At 40.5% G+C, this 14,668-nt stretch overlaps 1 protein-coding gene across 4 annotated transcripts in view; it reads right to left on the reverse strand.

Moving 5' to 3' along the window:
* The window catches only part of SLC44A1 (solute carrier family 44 member 1), a 214,451-nt gene that overhangs the window by 30,045 nt on the left and 169,738 nt on the right, over positions 1-14,668 (reverse strand). Inside the window, exon 16 of one of the 4 annotated variants that reach the window (XM_027105321.1) lies at positions 4,531-4,579. The exons of the other annotated variants lie outside the window; for them this stretch is intronic. Coding sequence (XP_026961122.1) covers positions 4,577-4,579 — 3 coding nt within the window. The 3' untranslated portion in view covers positions 4,531-4,576. The remainder of the gene's footprint in view (positions 1-4,530; positions 4,580-14,668) is intronic. 4 annotated transcript variants of the gene reach the window in all.

Raw genomic sequence — 14,668 nt, forward strand, 5'->3', positions numbered from 1 at the left:
AAAATACTAGCAAACAGAATCCAACAGCACATTAAAAGGATCATACACTATGATCAAGTGGGGTTTATTCCAGTAATGCAAGCATCCTTCAATATATGCAAATCAATCAATGTGATACACCATATTAACAAATTGAAGGAGAAAAACTGTATGATCATCTCAATAGATGCAGAGAAAGCTTTCACAAAATTCAACACCCATTTATGATAAAAACCCTGCAGAAAGTAGGCATAGAGGGAACTTTCCTCAACATAATAAAGGCTATATATGACAAACCTACAGCCAACATCGTCCTCAATGGTGAAAAACTGAAAGCATTTCCACTAAGATCAGGAACAAGACAAGGTTGCTCACTCTCACCACTCATATTCAACATAGTTTTGGAAGTTTTAGCCACAGCAATCAGAGAAGAGAAAGAAATAAAAGGAATACAAATTGGAAAAGAAGAAGTAAAGTTGTCACTGTTTGCAGACGACATGATACTATACATAGAGAATCCAAAAGATGCTACCAGAAAACTACTAGAGCTAATCAATGAATTTGGTAAAGTAGCAGGATACAAAATTAATGCACAGAAATCTCTGGCATTCCTATACACTAATGATGAAAAATCTGACAGTGAACTTAAGAAAACACTCCCATTTACCATTGCAACAAAAAGAATAAAATATTTAGGAATATACCTACCTAAGGAGACAAAAGATCTGTATGCAGAAAATTATAAGACACTGATGAAAGAAATTAAAGATGATATAAATAGATGGAGAGGTACACCATGTTCTTGGATTGGAAGAATCAACATTATGAAAATGACTGTACTACCCAAAGCAATCTACAGATTCAATGCAATCCCTATCAAACTACCACTGGCATTTTTCACAGACATAGAAGAAAAAATTTCTCAATTTGTATGGAAACACAAAAGACCCCGAATAGCCAAAGCAATCTTGAGAAAGAAAAATGGAACTGGAGAAATCAGGCTCCCTGACTTCAGAGTATACTACAAAGCTACAGTAATCAAGACAGTATGGTACTGGCACAAAGACAGAAATATAGATCAATGGAACAGGATAGAAAGCCCAGAGATAAACCCATGCACATATAGTCACCTTATCATTGATAAAGGAGGCAAGAATATACAGTGGAGAAAAGACAGCCTCTTCAATAAGTGCTGCTGGGTAAACTGGACAGGTACATGTAAAAGTATGAAATTAGAACACTCCCTAACACCATACACAAAAATAAACTCAAAATGGATTAAAGACCTAAATGTAAGGCCAGATACTATCAAACTCTTCGAGGAAAACATAGGCAGAACACTCTGACATAAATCACAGCAAGATCCTTTTTGATCCACCTCCTAGAGAAATGAAAAACAAAAATAAACAAATAGGACCTAATGAAACTTAAAAGCTTTTGCACAGCAAAGGAAACCATAAACAAGATGAAAAGACAACCCTCAGAATGGGAGAAAATATTTGCAAATGAAGCAACTGACAAAGGATTAATCTCCAAAATTTACAAGCAGCTCATGCAGCTCAATATCAAAAAAAAAAAAACCCAATCCAAAAATGGGCAGAAGACCTAAACAGACATTTCTCCAAAGAAGATATACAGATTGCCAACAAACACATGAAAGAATGCTCAATATCATTAATCATTAGAGAAATGCAAATCAAAACTACAATGAGATATCATCTCACACCAGTCAGAATGGCCATCATCAAAAAATCTAGAAACACTAAATGCTGGAGAGGGTGTGGAGAAAAGGGAACCCTGTTGCACTGTTGGTGGGAATGTAAATTGATACAGCCACTATGGAGAACAGTATGGAGGCTTCTTAAAAAACTAAAAATAGAACTACCATACGACCCAGCCATCCCACTACTGGGCATATACCCTGAGAAAACCATAATTCAAAAAGAGTCATGTAGCAAAATGTTCATTGCAGCTCTATTTACGATAGGCAGGACATGGAAGAAATCTAAGTGTCCATCCACAGATGAATGGATAAAGAAGATGTGGTACATATACACAGTGGAATATTACTCAGCCATAAAAAGAAACAAAATTGAGTTATTTGTAGTGAGTTGGATGGACCTAGAGTCTGACATACAGAGTGAAGTAAGTCAGAAAGAGAAAAAGAAATACTGTATGCTAACACATATATATGGAGTCTAAGAAAAAAAAAAAAAGGTCATGAAGAACCTAGAGGCAAGACGAGAATAAAGACACAGACCTACTAGAGCATGGACTTGAGGATATGGGGAGGGGGAAGGGTAAGCTGTGACAAAGTGAGAGAGTGGCATGGACATATATACACTACCAAACATAAAATAGATAGCTAGTGCGGAGCAGCCGCATAGCACAGGGAGTTCAGCTCGGTGCTTTGTGACCACCTAGAGGGATGGGATAGGGAGGATGTGAGGGAGGGAGACGCAAGAGGGAAGAGATATGGGAACATATGTGTATGTACAACTGATTCACTTTGTTATAAAGCAGAAACTAACACACCACTCTAAAGCAATTATACTCCAATAAAGATGTTAAAAAAATTACTTTGAACATACTTTAAAATCCTTCAAGTACAACCCAACTGAAAAATGGACAAAAGACTTAAACAGACATTTCTCCAAAGAAGTCATACGGATGGCCAACAGGCACATGAAAAGATGCTCAACATCACTAATAATTAGAGAAATGCAAATCAAAACTACAATGAGGTACCACTTCAAACCGATCAGAATGACCAACATTAAAAAGTCTACAAATAATAAATGGTGGAAAGGGTGTGGAGAAAAGAGAACCCTCTTACTTGGGTTAGAGGGTTGGTGGGAATGTAAGTTCGTGTAGCCATTATGGAAAACAGTGTAGAGGTTCGTCAAAAAACTAAAAATAGAGTTGCCATATGATTCAGCAATTCCACTCCTGACCATATACCCAGACAAAACTATAATTCAAAAAGGTACACACATCCCAATATTCAGAGCAGCACTATTTACAATAGCCAAGCCATGGAAACAACCTAAATGTCCATCGACAGAGGAATGGATAAAGAAGATGTGGTACATATATACAATAGAATACTACTCAGCCATAAAGAAGAATGAAATAATGCCATTTGCAGCAACATAGATGCACCTGGAGATCATCATACTAAACGAAGTAAGTCAGAAAGAGAAAGACAAATACCATATGATATTACTTATAACTGGAATCTAAAATACAACACAAATGAACATATCTACGAAACAGAAACAGACTCGCAGACATAGAGAATAGACTTGTGGTTGCCAAGGGGAAGAGGAGATAGGGAAGGGAAGGACTGGGAGTTGGGATTAACAGATGCAAACTATTATGTATAGGATGGATAAACAACAAGGCCTTACTGTATAGCACAGGTAACTATATTCGATATCCTGTGATAAACCATAATGGAAAAGAATATGAAGGACATATATATGTATAACTGAGTCGCTTTGCTGTACAGCAGAAATTAACACATTATAAATCAACTATGCTTCAATAAAATTTTTTTAGAAATCACATTTAAAAACTTCTTCAAGTACAAATAAAACAGGGTAATGTTTCAGCATCATCATTATCTCCCCACATCAGTCGCTGTCTTGCAGCCACCCTTGGACATACATTTATACCAGCACTACTCAAAGTACAAAAGCTGTGCAAACTAGCATGTTTCTCACCAAAAGTTTCTATGCTAACACAAGCGTTCTTCAGCTTGTGAGTCTTTTTCTTTGGTAGCTTTTCAATCTTTTGTCACTTGGCTCTATTTTGACTGTCATGTTCACTGCCATACTGTGTTTATTCACAATTTGCCAATTTCTCGGCATTTCCAGGACATTAAGAGTAGATGAGTACAACAGAACAGAATATGCGCGATGGGAACTGTCCCTGAAATACTGTCCCTTTAAGTCAAAGATTACCTTTGGACCAGATCTTTGAGGGTAATGTTCTTTAGGCTGTTGACTTGGCCGATGAGTAAGAAACCTTGGTCTGTTATGTAATATCTACCAATAGGAAAGTCATCCTTCAGCATGAGTGGCTAGGAGACCCTCTCCTGATTTGGGGTCGGGCCAGTCAGGCACCAGTCTGCTTATCTGTGCAGATGGGGGCAGTCCCGCCCACAGGTCAGGAGAGCCTGTCTTCGGGCATCACATCAGGGTTGTGGTCCATGTCCTGTGGTGAGCAAATATTGACAGAACTGGATTCCTCTTGGAACTGCAAGGAGGGTGGGTGGCTGGTTAATGACCGTCAGACTCCATACTTGAAAGAGCTCAAAATCTTTTTGTTTTGTTTTTGTTTTTAATTTTGGCCACCCCGTGCAGCTTTGTGGGATCTCAGTTCCATGAACTCGGGCGATGGCAGTGAACGCGCCGAGTCTTAACCTCTAAACAGAGAGATTGGGACAGAAAATCTGTAAGCTAAGAAAAGGTCTCTAATTTAATTAACCCGTTTCAGAGGTAAACTCCATAGAACAGCACAGAACAGCAGGAACTAATGGTCACTTACCACTGTTGCAGTCTGAAGGCTGTGTGCTTCCTGGTCTTTTGATGACTCACTGGTATCAAGGGAAGGATAGAAAAAAAAGGGGAAAAGCTAACATTTACTAAGGTCCTGCTGTGTGTTGGGCACTGCTCTCAGGTATTCTATACATATTTTTTCTCACTCAATCCTCAAGAGAAGATATTATTAGCTCCCTTTGCCAGATAAAGAGGAAAAGTTAAGTGACTTGCCAACATAATGGGGTGGGAGGTGGGGCAGGGAAGGACAAGATTCAAATTCAAGTCCTTTGGATTTCAAATTCCATGCTTTTTTCCTCTAGACTATGCCAAGTGGGTAAGGCTATGCATGGCGTGGCTGAAGACCAAGCAGAAGGGAGGCGGAAGAAACAAAGAGATTGTGTTTGTCCATCTTTCCTGATTGTGTAGCAGGGCCCCACGGTAAGCACCTCCTCCTGTTGTCAAAAGCAACATGCAAATATATCCATTATCACTTATTATATGTTCAAGGTGAAAAATTGTGCAGGAAATAATGAATTGGTTTATTTCGTGCCTCAGGCTCTGAATATAAACCAGAGCTCAGCTTTTGGCCCTGTTAAGGACACCTGTGGGGGTTTCCCGGGGTCTGTGTGATGGGCACTGCTGCGTATGTGGCCCTGTTAGCACAGGAAGAGGAGGCAGTGCAGAAGCTCCAAAATAAAAGGCATGGAGAGCCTGCTCTGACTAATAGCTACAGTAAACAAACAAAGAAACAAACCAAAAACCGCCCCCCACCAAACCTCTGTTATAGTTCACAAGCCAAATCTAATTACCAGAATGCTAAAAGTCTTTTCAAATGGGCAGGGGCTTTTTTTTGTGTTGAATATGCATGAAATTCTCAACTACTAGATAAAATTTTTTTAAAAACAATTATTTATTTGGCTGCACTGGGTCTTAGTTGTGGCATGTGGGATCTAGTTCAATCCCTGACCAGGGATTGAACCCAGGGCCCTGCACTGGGAGTGCGGAGTCTTCACCACTGGACCACCAGGGAATTTTAATCAGGAATTTGGACTCAGTTAAATTTGTCGACCATCAGATAAAAAGGAGGTGCTCTGCTTTGTGTATTGCTATTCCAATGGAATAAACAATCTGATAAAAAGCACATCTTAAATTTAAGCTCTTCAGTGGTTAGTCACAACCTACAGGGTGAAATCTAACCTTGGCAAGTGGGGGAGGTTTGGCCTGACTCCTTGGCCCCATTACCTGTCACTGACTTCCAGCCTCACACTTTATAAGGGCAAATTATTTGGAGGTTACCCCTTTCCTGTGACATTCACCCCGAATGACATTTCACACCTCTGTGTTTCAGCACATACCAGTCTCTCTTCTGGGAGCTTGGGACCTGGTAATGTCCACGTAGGATCTGGAAGAACGAATCTTTCCCACATCTCACCTTCTTCCTTGACTCCGCCCCTTCGTCTCACTGCTTCTCCACATCACACACACTTCCACTGTAGGGACCACGCCTGCACCCTCTCCATCCCTGAGCCCCGAGTTCTCTGAGAGGATGGCTGGCATAAGTAGGTGCTCAGTAAAAAGAAGAAACCAAGATATCATGAAACAATTTTTTTTTTTATCTTGCCTGGAGTCATCAATGAGAGATAAAAACTGGCTTCTCACTTTTCCTCTAAAACAACCACAAAGAATAATTTTCCTAGCCAAAGAGTTCAGTAAATCCTTTCAGAGGAAATCCAAGAGTTGGTAATGTTTCAAGTAAATGTGAAATAAGAATATTTGTTTAAGAAACATGTAAGATAATTGAAGGATAATATTCAAATATATATTGATTCTACTTGAAGCTAGTGAAAAGAAGATACAAATATAAACGCATATCCCCCTAGATACCTGGGGCTTTGGGTATATTAAACATCGCTGTTAGAATTCAGACACTAAAATGCAGCACCTTCGGTATCTGGGCCCCTTAAGAGAAAACACCTGTGTATCAATAGTTTGCGGGGTTGAGCCTTTGCTTAATTGTTACTCTCAACCAGGAGGTGTCGTCAGAGACAAGCGCGTTTGCTATGGCTGCCTTCTTGAGGCTGATCACCCAAATCCTGCTCCAGGTGGAATTCCTGCTGCCTCCTAAGATCCTATCCCTCTGTGGAAGCTTCAGCTGGAACAGCCAGTATACACACCTGCAGTTCTCAAAGTGTATTATACAGGAGAATCACTCGGGGGCGGCGGGGGGGCGGGGGGGGATGCTAAAATGCAGATTCCTCAGCTGCAGCTGTGGAGATTCTGATTCAGTAGGTCTGGAGTGGGGCCCGGGGGTGATTTTCATCTTAAGCACCATCTTCTTCTCCCTCCAACCTCCCATTGTGAAGCGCTTCGAGAAACACTGATCTGCACCTACATAGACTGTACAATATCATCTCACAGCCTCAACTCAGACACAGGCTGGAAGGGGACTCATTTGTTCACTCATTCGTCAAACACCTACTGAGTCCTTACAGCCAGCCAGTCACCACTGGGTACCTTGACAAAGTCACGCAGCTCATCTTCCTCTCTCAGGCTTGAGATCCCCATCAAGGGATCAATCATAGAATCCAGTAAAGACTTAGCCTATCCTTTCTTATGTTCACCCCCATCAAAGAACCTGGCTTCCACCATGATAGGGGAAAAAGCCCCCCTTTCACATAAAGAACACTGCCATGTTTACAGAAATTCTGCCTCTAAATTGATCCCTAATGGTTATTTTACAGGATATCAACATTCCAATGATTTAGTTAGGAAGGAATCTTATTACCAAGATTCATTCTTTCAAACACAGACAAAAATAATAAATCCATGGCTTTAAAAACACAGACCAAAATAATAAATCCACATGTATCTGAAAATCAAAATGCTGCTGAGTATGTTTCACTGCCATGTTAACTTTGTAAGTCCAAGATAAATAAAAATCCTGGTAGTAAACAGTGGGATAAATTACATTACTATAAATAAAACATAAACTAAAATTCCATTAGAAATTTTAAATCACCATGATATGGTTACCCCGGGGGAGTTGAGGGAGAGCGCTTTCTTAGAAACTGTAATGAAAGTTGCATATCCCACTATAGTTTTTCAGGCTACAGCTGAAAAACACCATCTGTTCAGTGACCAAAACTTACTATGCAACAGTTCACCTATTTTTAACTTTCTGACCATCAGAAAAGTTCTTGTTCTAGAAAGGACTTTAAAGGTCATTAAATCCGACCTTTCACTCTACACTCAATACTGCTTTATAACATCGCAGCTGCAGAAGTGCCCTACAGCCTCTGCATGCATTCTATTCCTCTGTGGGTCAAGAGGGTCACTGCCTCCCTGGAGCTCAGCCCATCTTGGTACTGTTCCAGTTTTTAGCACTTTCTACCTCACATCCTGTCTGATAAGCAGAAAAAGCCAGTTTTGTTTTTTGGGTTTTTTTCCCACAAGAAAGGCTTTCCCCTCTTAGAACAGAGCAGGGTTCCTGGATTAGGAAGGCATCTCGGCTGCATTGACCAGAAACCTGATTCAGTGCCTTAAACCAGGCAGGGCTTAATTCTTCTTATGTAACAGGAAGCCCAGAAGACAGCTCAAGTGAGAGAAGCCGTGGCCTTCTTGGCCACAATTCTGTCACATAGCCACCTCAAACTTCAAGGAAGTATGGGACGGTGGGTATTTTAGCTGGTGACCAGAACAATATCTGGGTTATATCCACGAGGAAGGTTGGGACAGATTTTGGGTAGGGCGATTAGCAGTCACTGCCACAGCCTGAGAGTAGTATCAGGTGACTAATATGCTAACTGACTGATGAAATCTGTCTTTCTAACCATTAGAACCCTTTAGGGGCTTAGGACAGGATTATAGAAACATTTTTTTTTTCCTGTAACATCCCTTCAGCTGTTTGCACACAATGATCATTTGTTTTCCTTTTCCCCATCCCAAGATGTCTCTTTGCCAAGTGATGTCTTTTCCAGGCTTGTCTCTGAAAACACTCCCATTTGTTTATATTCCAGGTGCGGCCTGACCTATAAAAAGTAATGCAGAGTCATCTCCTTCCTCCTGCTGTACACCATACTATTATTAACAGAGCCTAAAATCCCCTGAACTGAAACAGCCTGCTGTCAATTCATGCAGAGCACGCCTTGAACTCAGATGCTTGTGGGGAAGGGGTAGGGCCAAGGAGGGCACACATCACTGAGTACTTACCTTGTGACAGGCACCCCACCATCTCCTTTATAAGGCATCCATTCAGAAGACCCCACCAGGCCATATCAACCTCATTTAGCCATTGCAAGGCTGCTTTTATGGACCCAAGGAAGCACTTTATATTATCACTGCTAACCTCCATCCTCCATGCTATCAGGTTTAGTCCACTGCTCCTGAGCTCTGATTATTACCCCATGGACTATATATCTAGCATTTTTAGCTCTAAGTCACCTTAATATATGATTATCTTTGGTATTAGTTAGGATTGTGTTCAGCTGTAATGAAAAAAAAAAAACCCCAAATAATAGCTGCTAACATAAGACAGAAATTAATTCAAAAGTCTGGAAGTTGTTAGCCAAGTTGACATGATGTGCCGAAGTATCAGGGATGCAGGCACCTTCTGTCTCATTGTTCCATCATGCATGTCTTCCAGTGTCAAGGTCACCTTGCTGTCCAGGATGGCTGCTGAACCTCTAGCCACCACATCTGAATTCCAGCTGGCAGGGAAAAGGAAACTGAGGAAGGAGTAACTGCCCTTCCTTTTAAAGACATTTCCTGATAGTTACATGTCATTTGCACTTATATGCCACTGGCCAGAACTGAGTCACATGGTCACAATTTAGCTGCAAGGGGGAGCTGGGAAATGCAGTCTTTGTTCAGGATGGCTATATATCCATTTAAAAACCAGGTGACTGCTGTCATCAAAGATTAAGTAAAAAGACATTGGGAGACAACCTATAGTCTTGGCCACTCCTTCCATTCTTCATCCACGTCAGTGGTGAAAACATTAAACTATCCAAGACAAAGGCAAAAAACACCAACAATAATAGGAGATAATATTTATTGAGCATTTACTATGTGCCAGCCACTGCCCTATGCATTTTATGTGTAATAATGTAGTTAATCATCACAAAAGCATTGTTAAGTTGGGCACTATTTTTTTTTTTTTTTTTTTTTTGCGGTACACGGGCCTCTCACTGTTGTGGCCTCTCCTGTTGCGGAGCACAGGCTCCGGACACGCAGGCTCAGTGGCCATGGCTCACGGGCCCAGCCGCTCTGCGGCATGTGGGATCCTCCCGGACCGGGGCACGAACCCGCGTCCCCTGCATCGGCAGGTGGACTCTCAACCACTGCGCCACCAGGGAAGCCCTAAGTTGGGCACTATCATATTATAACTCCCCTGAACTGAAACAACCTGCTGTCAATTCATATAGAGCATGCCTTGAACTCAGATGCTTGTGGGGAAGTTGGGCACTATTATATTATTAATAATAATTATATATTATTATTAATAATATATATTATATGATTATATAGTATAATTATGTATAATTATACTATATTATACATAGGTGGGAAAACAGAGGCCTAGAGAGTCTGAAGCCCAAGGTCATATAGTTCATAAGGGATACAAGTGTGCTTGAATTGGAGCTCATGCTCTAATTAATCACTATAATGCATTGCCTTTGGGCAATGTGTGAGAGATGTAAACTTCTGTCTTATTTTGGCAACTGTTGTTTTGGGATTTTTTGTTTACTCACATCTGGAGTTGGCCTCCTCTACTGGAACCTCTTTTGGGTTGAAATTAATTAGCAAGACTTGGGCTTGGTTCTTCAATTAATGACTATTCCACCAGTATACCTGCTCAGGTCTGCTTAGCTCCTAAGAGTCTTGTCCTTTGTAATTTGGATAAACAGGATCAGCTCCCAGAACCAGGCTTATGCTGAAGAAAAATGAGAGATATGACCTAAAAGACAGGAGAGCAAGTGTGGCAGCCCAGCAAACACGTCATGGCAGTATGGAGGGCTGTATATAGGAGAGTTCAAGGGTTTTGGGTTGTTTATCTTTGCTGTTGAGTGTTAGAGTTCTTTATATATTCTGGATACTAGACCCTTATCAGATATATGATTCACAAATATTTTCTCCCATTCTGTGGGTTGACTTCTCATACTTTAAAAAATAGTATCCTTTGAAGCAAAAATTTTTTAATTTTGATGAAGTCCAATTTTCTTTTGTTGCTTGTGTTTTGGTGTCATACCCGAGAAGTTATTGCCAAATCCAAGGTCATGAAGATTCACCTCTATGTTTTCTTCTAAGAAGTTTATAGTTTTAGCTCTTGTATTTAGGTCTTTGATCCATTTTTAGTTAATTTTTGTATATAATGTGAGGTAGGGGTCCAACGTCTTTTTTTGCATGTAGATATCAAGTTGTACAAGCATCATTTATTGAAAAGACTATTCTTTCCTCGTTGAAAGAATCTTGGCAATCTTGTTGAAAAATCTGTTGACAACAGACACACACTTTTATTTCTGTCCTTTTAATTCTTTCTATTCTAATGTTGATTTCGATATCTATCTGTATGTCATTATCCCATTGTTTTGATTGCCATAACTTTTTAGTAAGTTTTGAGGTCAGGAAATGGTAGCTCTCCAATTTTTTCTTCTTTTGCACAATTGTTTTGGCTCTATGGGCTTCCTTGCAATTCCATATGAATTTTTGAATCACCATTTCCATTTCTACAAAAAAAAAGACGATGAGGATTTTGAAAGTGATTGCACTGAATCTGTAGATCACTTTGGGTAGTATTACCATTCTAACAATATTTGCTCTTCCAATCCATGAATGTGTGTCTTCTCATTTACTTACGTCTTCGCTCATTTCTTTCAATGGTATTTTGTAGCTTTCAATGTAAAGGTCTTGTACCTCCTTGGTTGAATTTATTTCTTGGTGCTTTATTCTTTTTGATGCCCTTGTGAATGGAATTGTTTTCTTCATTTCCTTTTTGGATTGTTCATTGCTAGTGCATAGAAATAAAACTGATTTTTGTGTGTGGATCTTGTATCCCACAACAATGCTTAAATCGTTTATTAAGTCTACTTGTGTGTGTCTGTATGAATTGTTTATGATTTTCTACCTATAAGGTAATGTCATCTGAGGAGAGAGATTTTATTTCTTTCTGATTTGGGTGTCTTTCTTTTACTTACCTAATTATCCTGGCTAGAACTCTCGGTACAATACTGAATAGCAATGGCAAGAGAGGCATGCTTGTCTTGTTATTGATCTTGGGGGAAAAGCTTTCAGTCTTTCACTATTGAGTACGACGTTAGCTGTGAGTTTTTGGTAAACACGCTTTATCAGGTTAAGTTTCCCCCACTGCTGTCACAGTGATTTTTTTCCTCCTAAAATGCAAATATCATAAAGCACTCCCTTGCTAAAAGTCCTACAGTGAGTCCCCATTTCCTTCAGCATGAAATCAAGTCCCTTAGTATGGCCCAAAGCCACTTCAAGAGTGTCTGATACCCGCTGACTTCTCCAGTTTCATGTCCCCACACCCTAGAGTCACAGACACATCATTTCCCCACATATGCCGTTCCCTCCGCTGGAAACACTACCTCCCTTTTCCAAAAGGCTTCTTTGCCACAGCCCTGTGTCCCTGCCCCTCCCGCCTTCGGGCAGTCTCTGTGTTACTCCTGAGTTAACGCTCAGAGCAGCTGGTACGCTAGAATACAATCATCTGCTTACCCCTTTGCCTTCCTAAACAGACTATGAGGTTTTGGAAGGCAAAGACTAGGTCTCTCATTTCTGTATCCTTAGTGAATATAAGACTTCATAAATGTCTTTGGAATAAAGACTACTTTTCTGTTTTATTTATATTTACGAACATGTCCTGTAAGTCCTAACAGAGGTGGCTCTACATAAGGATGAGGTAACAAATTCAGTTAAAGAATCAGGAAGTTACATGCTTGGACTTTACCAGCTCAGCTCCCCAAGCCCCGTTCGAGAGCCATACGCAGATTATTTTTGCTTTCACAGTAACTTGAAGAATGCATATACCTTCTTCCATCAAAGGATAACATTCTACATAAATCTTAGTGTTCTTTCTCTTTAGGTTGCTAGGACACTCAAAGTATTTAATGCTTCATTGTCCTGTAACTATATTAGTCCTAGAGTCTAGCATATTTGTTTCTTCCTGTTTATGTCTTTGCTTTTCTATTTTTATTTTAATAATCTTACTGTACATAAGCCTTTTTGGAAAAAAGTGGAGCATAAATATGTAACTATATATGCTAAAGATACATTGTATGTATTTCTTGTTAGCAGAGAAGCACACAGATTGTTAAGGTGACAATGCAGAAGAGCAGAGTTAGAGCCATTGAGAAAGTTTGTCTGCAGTGACTTTAGCTGTACAAGCCATTGTTAGATTGGGGTCTCTTAAATGAAAACCAGAAATTAGGTAGATTTCCTTCATGAGGGAGTGGAAAAAAATTTTGTTGGCACAGAGACATATTTTCAGGCCCTCAAACTCTTCTCCAAATGGCTCCTTCTTATCATTACAGAGATTTTGCATCAGACGGCACTGAGAAGAAAAGGTAAACATTTCCAATATTCAGTGAATTAGAGACTCAGAGCCTGGATGAACTTGACCATCTGGAGCAAGTCCCTATCTTTAAATGAAGAAATGGCATACCCCACACTGAGCGTACACCTCTGCGATTCCTCTTCCCTTCCCCCCAGATCTAATTAGTCACCAGGTCTGTAAATTTCCCACTGGGATCTTCCCCTTCCCCCTTCCCCCTCTGTCCCAAGTCTCCACAGGCTCTAGGTCTGATTGAACGTGCAAAACTCCCATATCCTCTCCGGGGTCACCTCTTGCTGCCCATCCATACATTCTTGGCTTTGGATTTTCTAAATGACTGAGGTGTCCTCGTGTCGCTATATGATGGCCTGTGCTAATGGCCCGTGCTATTCCTCTGGGTAGAATCTTCTCCCTTCCTCCCTCCTGCCCTCTCATCATCTGGCTCATTCCCGCTCATCCTTCAGGACACAGCTCAGGCAGCTTCTCCTAATAACCCAGCACCTCCCTATGTGCTCCTGAAGCACCTTCACTGCTGCCTGTTTCCCACATTAGGCCGTGAGCTACTTCAGATCAGGGAGTGAAGTTACCAGAGTCCCAGAATATAAATCCTACTCACCAGAGCAGGTCTCAGGAAATGATTGTTGATCGGACGTGGACACGCTTAGCACACTGCTGTAGACACACTTAGTGAACGTGCACGAAACGGGCCTCACTCATAACAGTTTCCAGAGTATGAGACGTGGACCTCACCAACTTCCACCAGCCTGATGTTTCCCCCTCTCCCACCCCAATTCTTCTACATTTATTAAGTCCTTCCCACTCCTTCCTCTGTCTAATTAAAAAAAAAAAATTCCTTATTCCATTTGGATTTGACATAGATTTGTTTTCAAACTGAAAGCCAATTGTCCTAAACACTGTTTATTAAATGAATTCTTTCCTTTCTTATTCATTTTGAGGTGTAGCCTTAGCTCTTATTAAATTCTTATAAATAATAGAATTTGTTTTGGGGAATTTCTCTTCTACCCTATTGGCCTATTATCACTCGGGTTTAGTTGCTGTCATCTTATTATACTTACCTGGATATTTGCTTTTTAACTTAACTATATTTTTTCATGTTAAAAAACTATAGAGCTTACTTCAAAAAAAAAAAAAGAACAATACAGGAGTATTTTAAACATACAGATAAGCAAAGAAAAAATTAAATTACCCTAATGCCATGTCCCAGAGATAACTATAATTATCATTTTGATGTAACAAGAGTGGTAGCTGACTTCCACTTAACCATCTTGCCAGATTAACTGACACCTCTAGTCCTCCGTAGAATGTGCTGGCTGATGTCCATAGCAAGCTGAATGGTCCCGGAGGGCGGCCTATGCACTGTGTTCTCAGCATCAGCGGACTGTGCCTAGCAAGAGTCAGGTGTGTTTATTCCAACATGTTATGCCAGGTGCAGTGGTTATTCAAATGGTATGATTATTTAAATATTATGTACATTGGGCTTCCCTGGTGGCACAGTGGTTGAGAGTCCGCCTGCCGATGCAGGGGACACGGGTTCGTGCCCTGGTCCGGGAAGATCCCA

The sequence above is a fragment of the Aethalodelphis obliquidens genome, unplaced genomic scaffold (genome assembly GCF_003676395.1).
Source record: "Aethalodelphis obliquidens isolate GAN/ISIS:26980383/991018 unplaced genomic scaffold, ASM367639v1 scaffold7, whole genome shotgun sequence".
In the NCBI taxonomy this organism is placed as follows: Eukaryota; Metazoa; Chordata; class Mammalia; order Artiodactyla; family Delphinidae; genus Aethalodelphis; species Aethalodelphis obliquidens.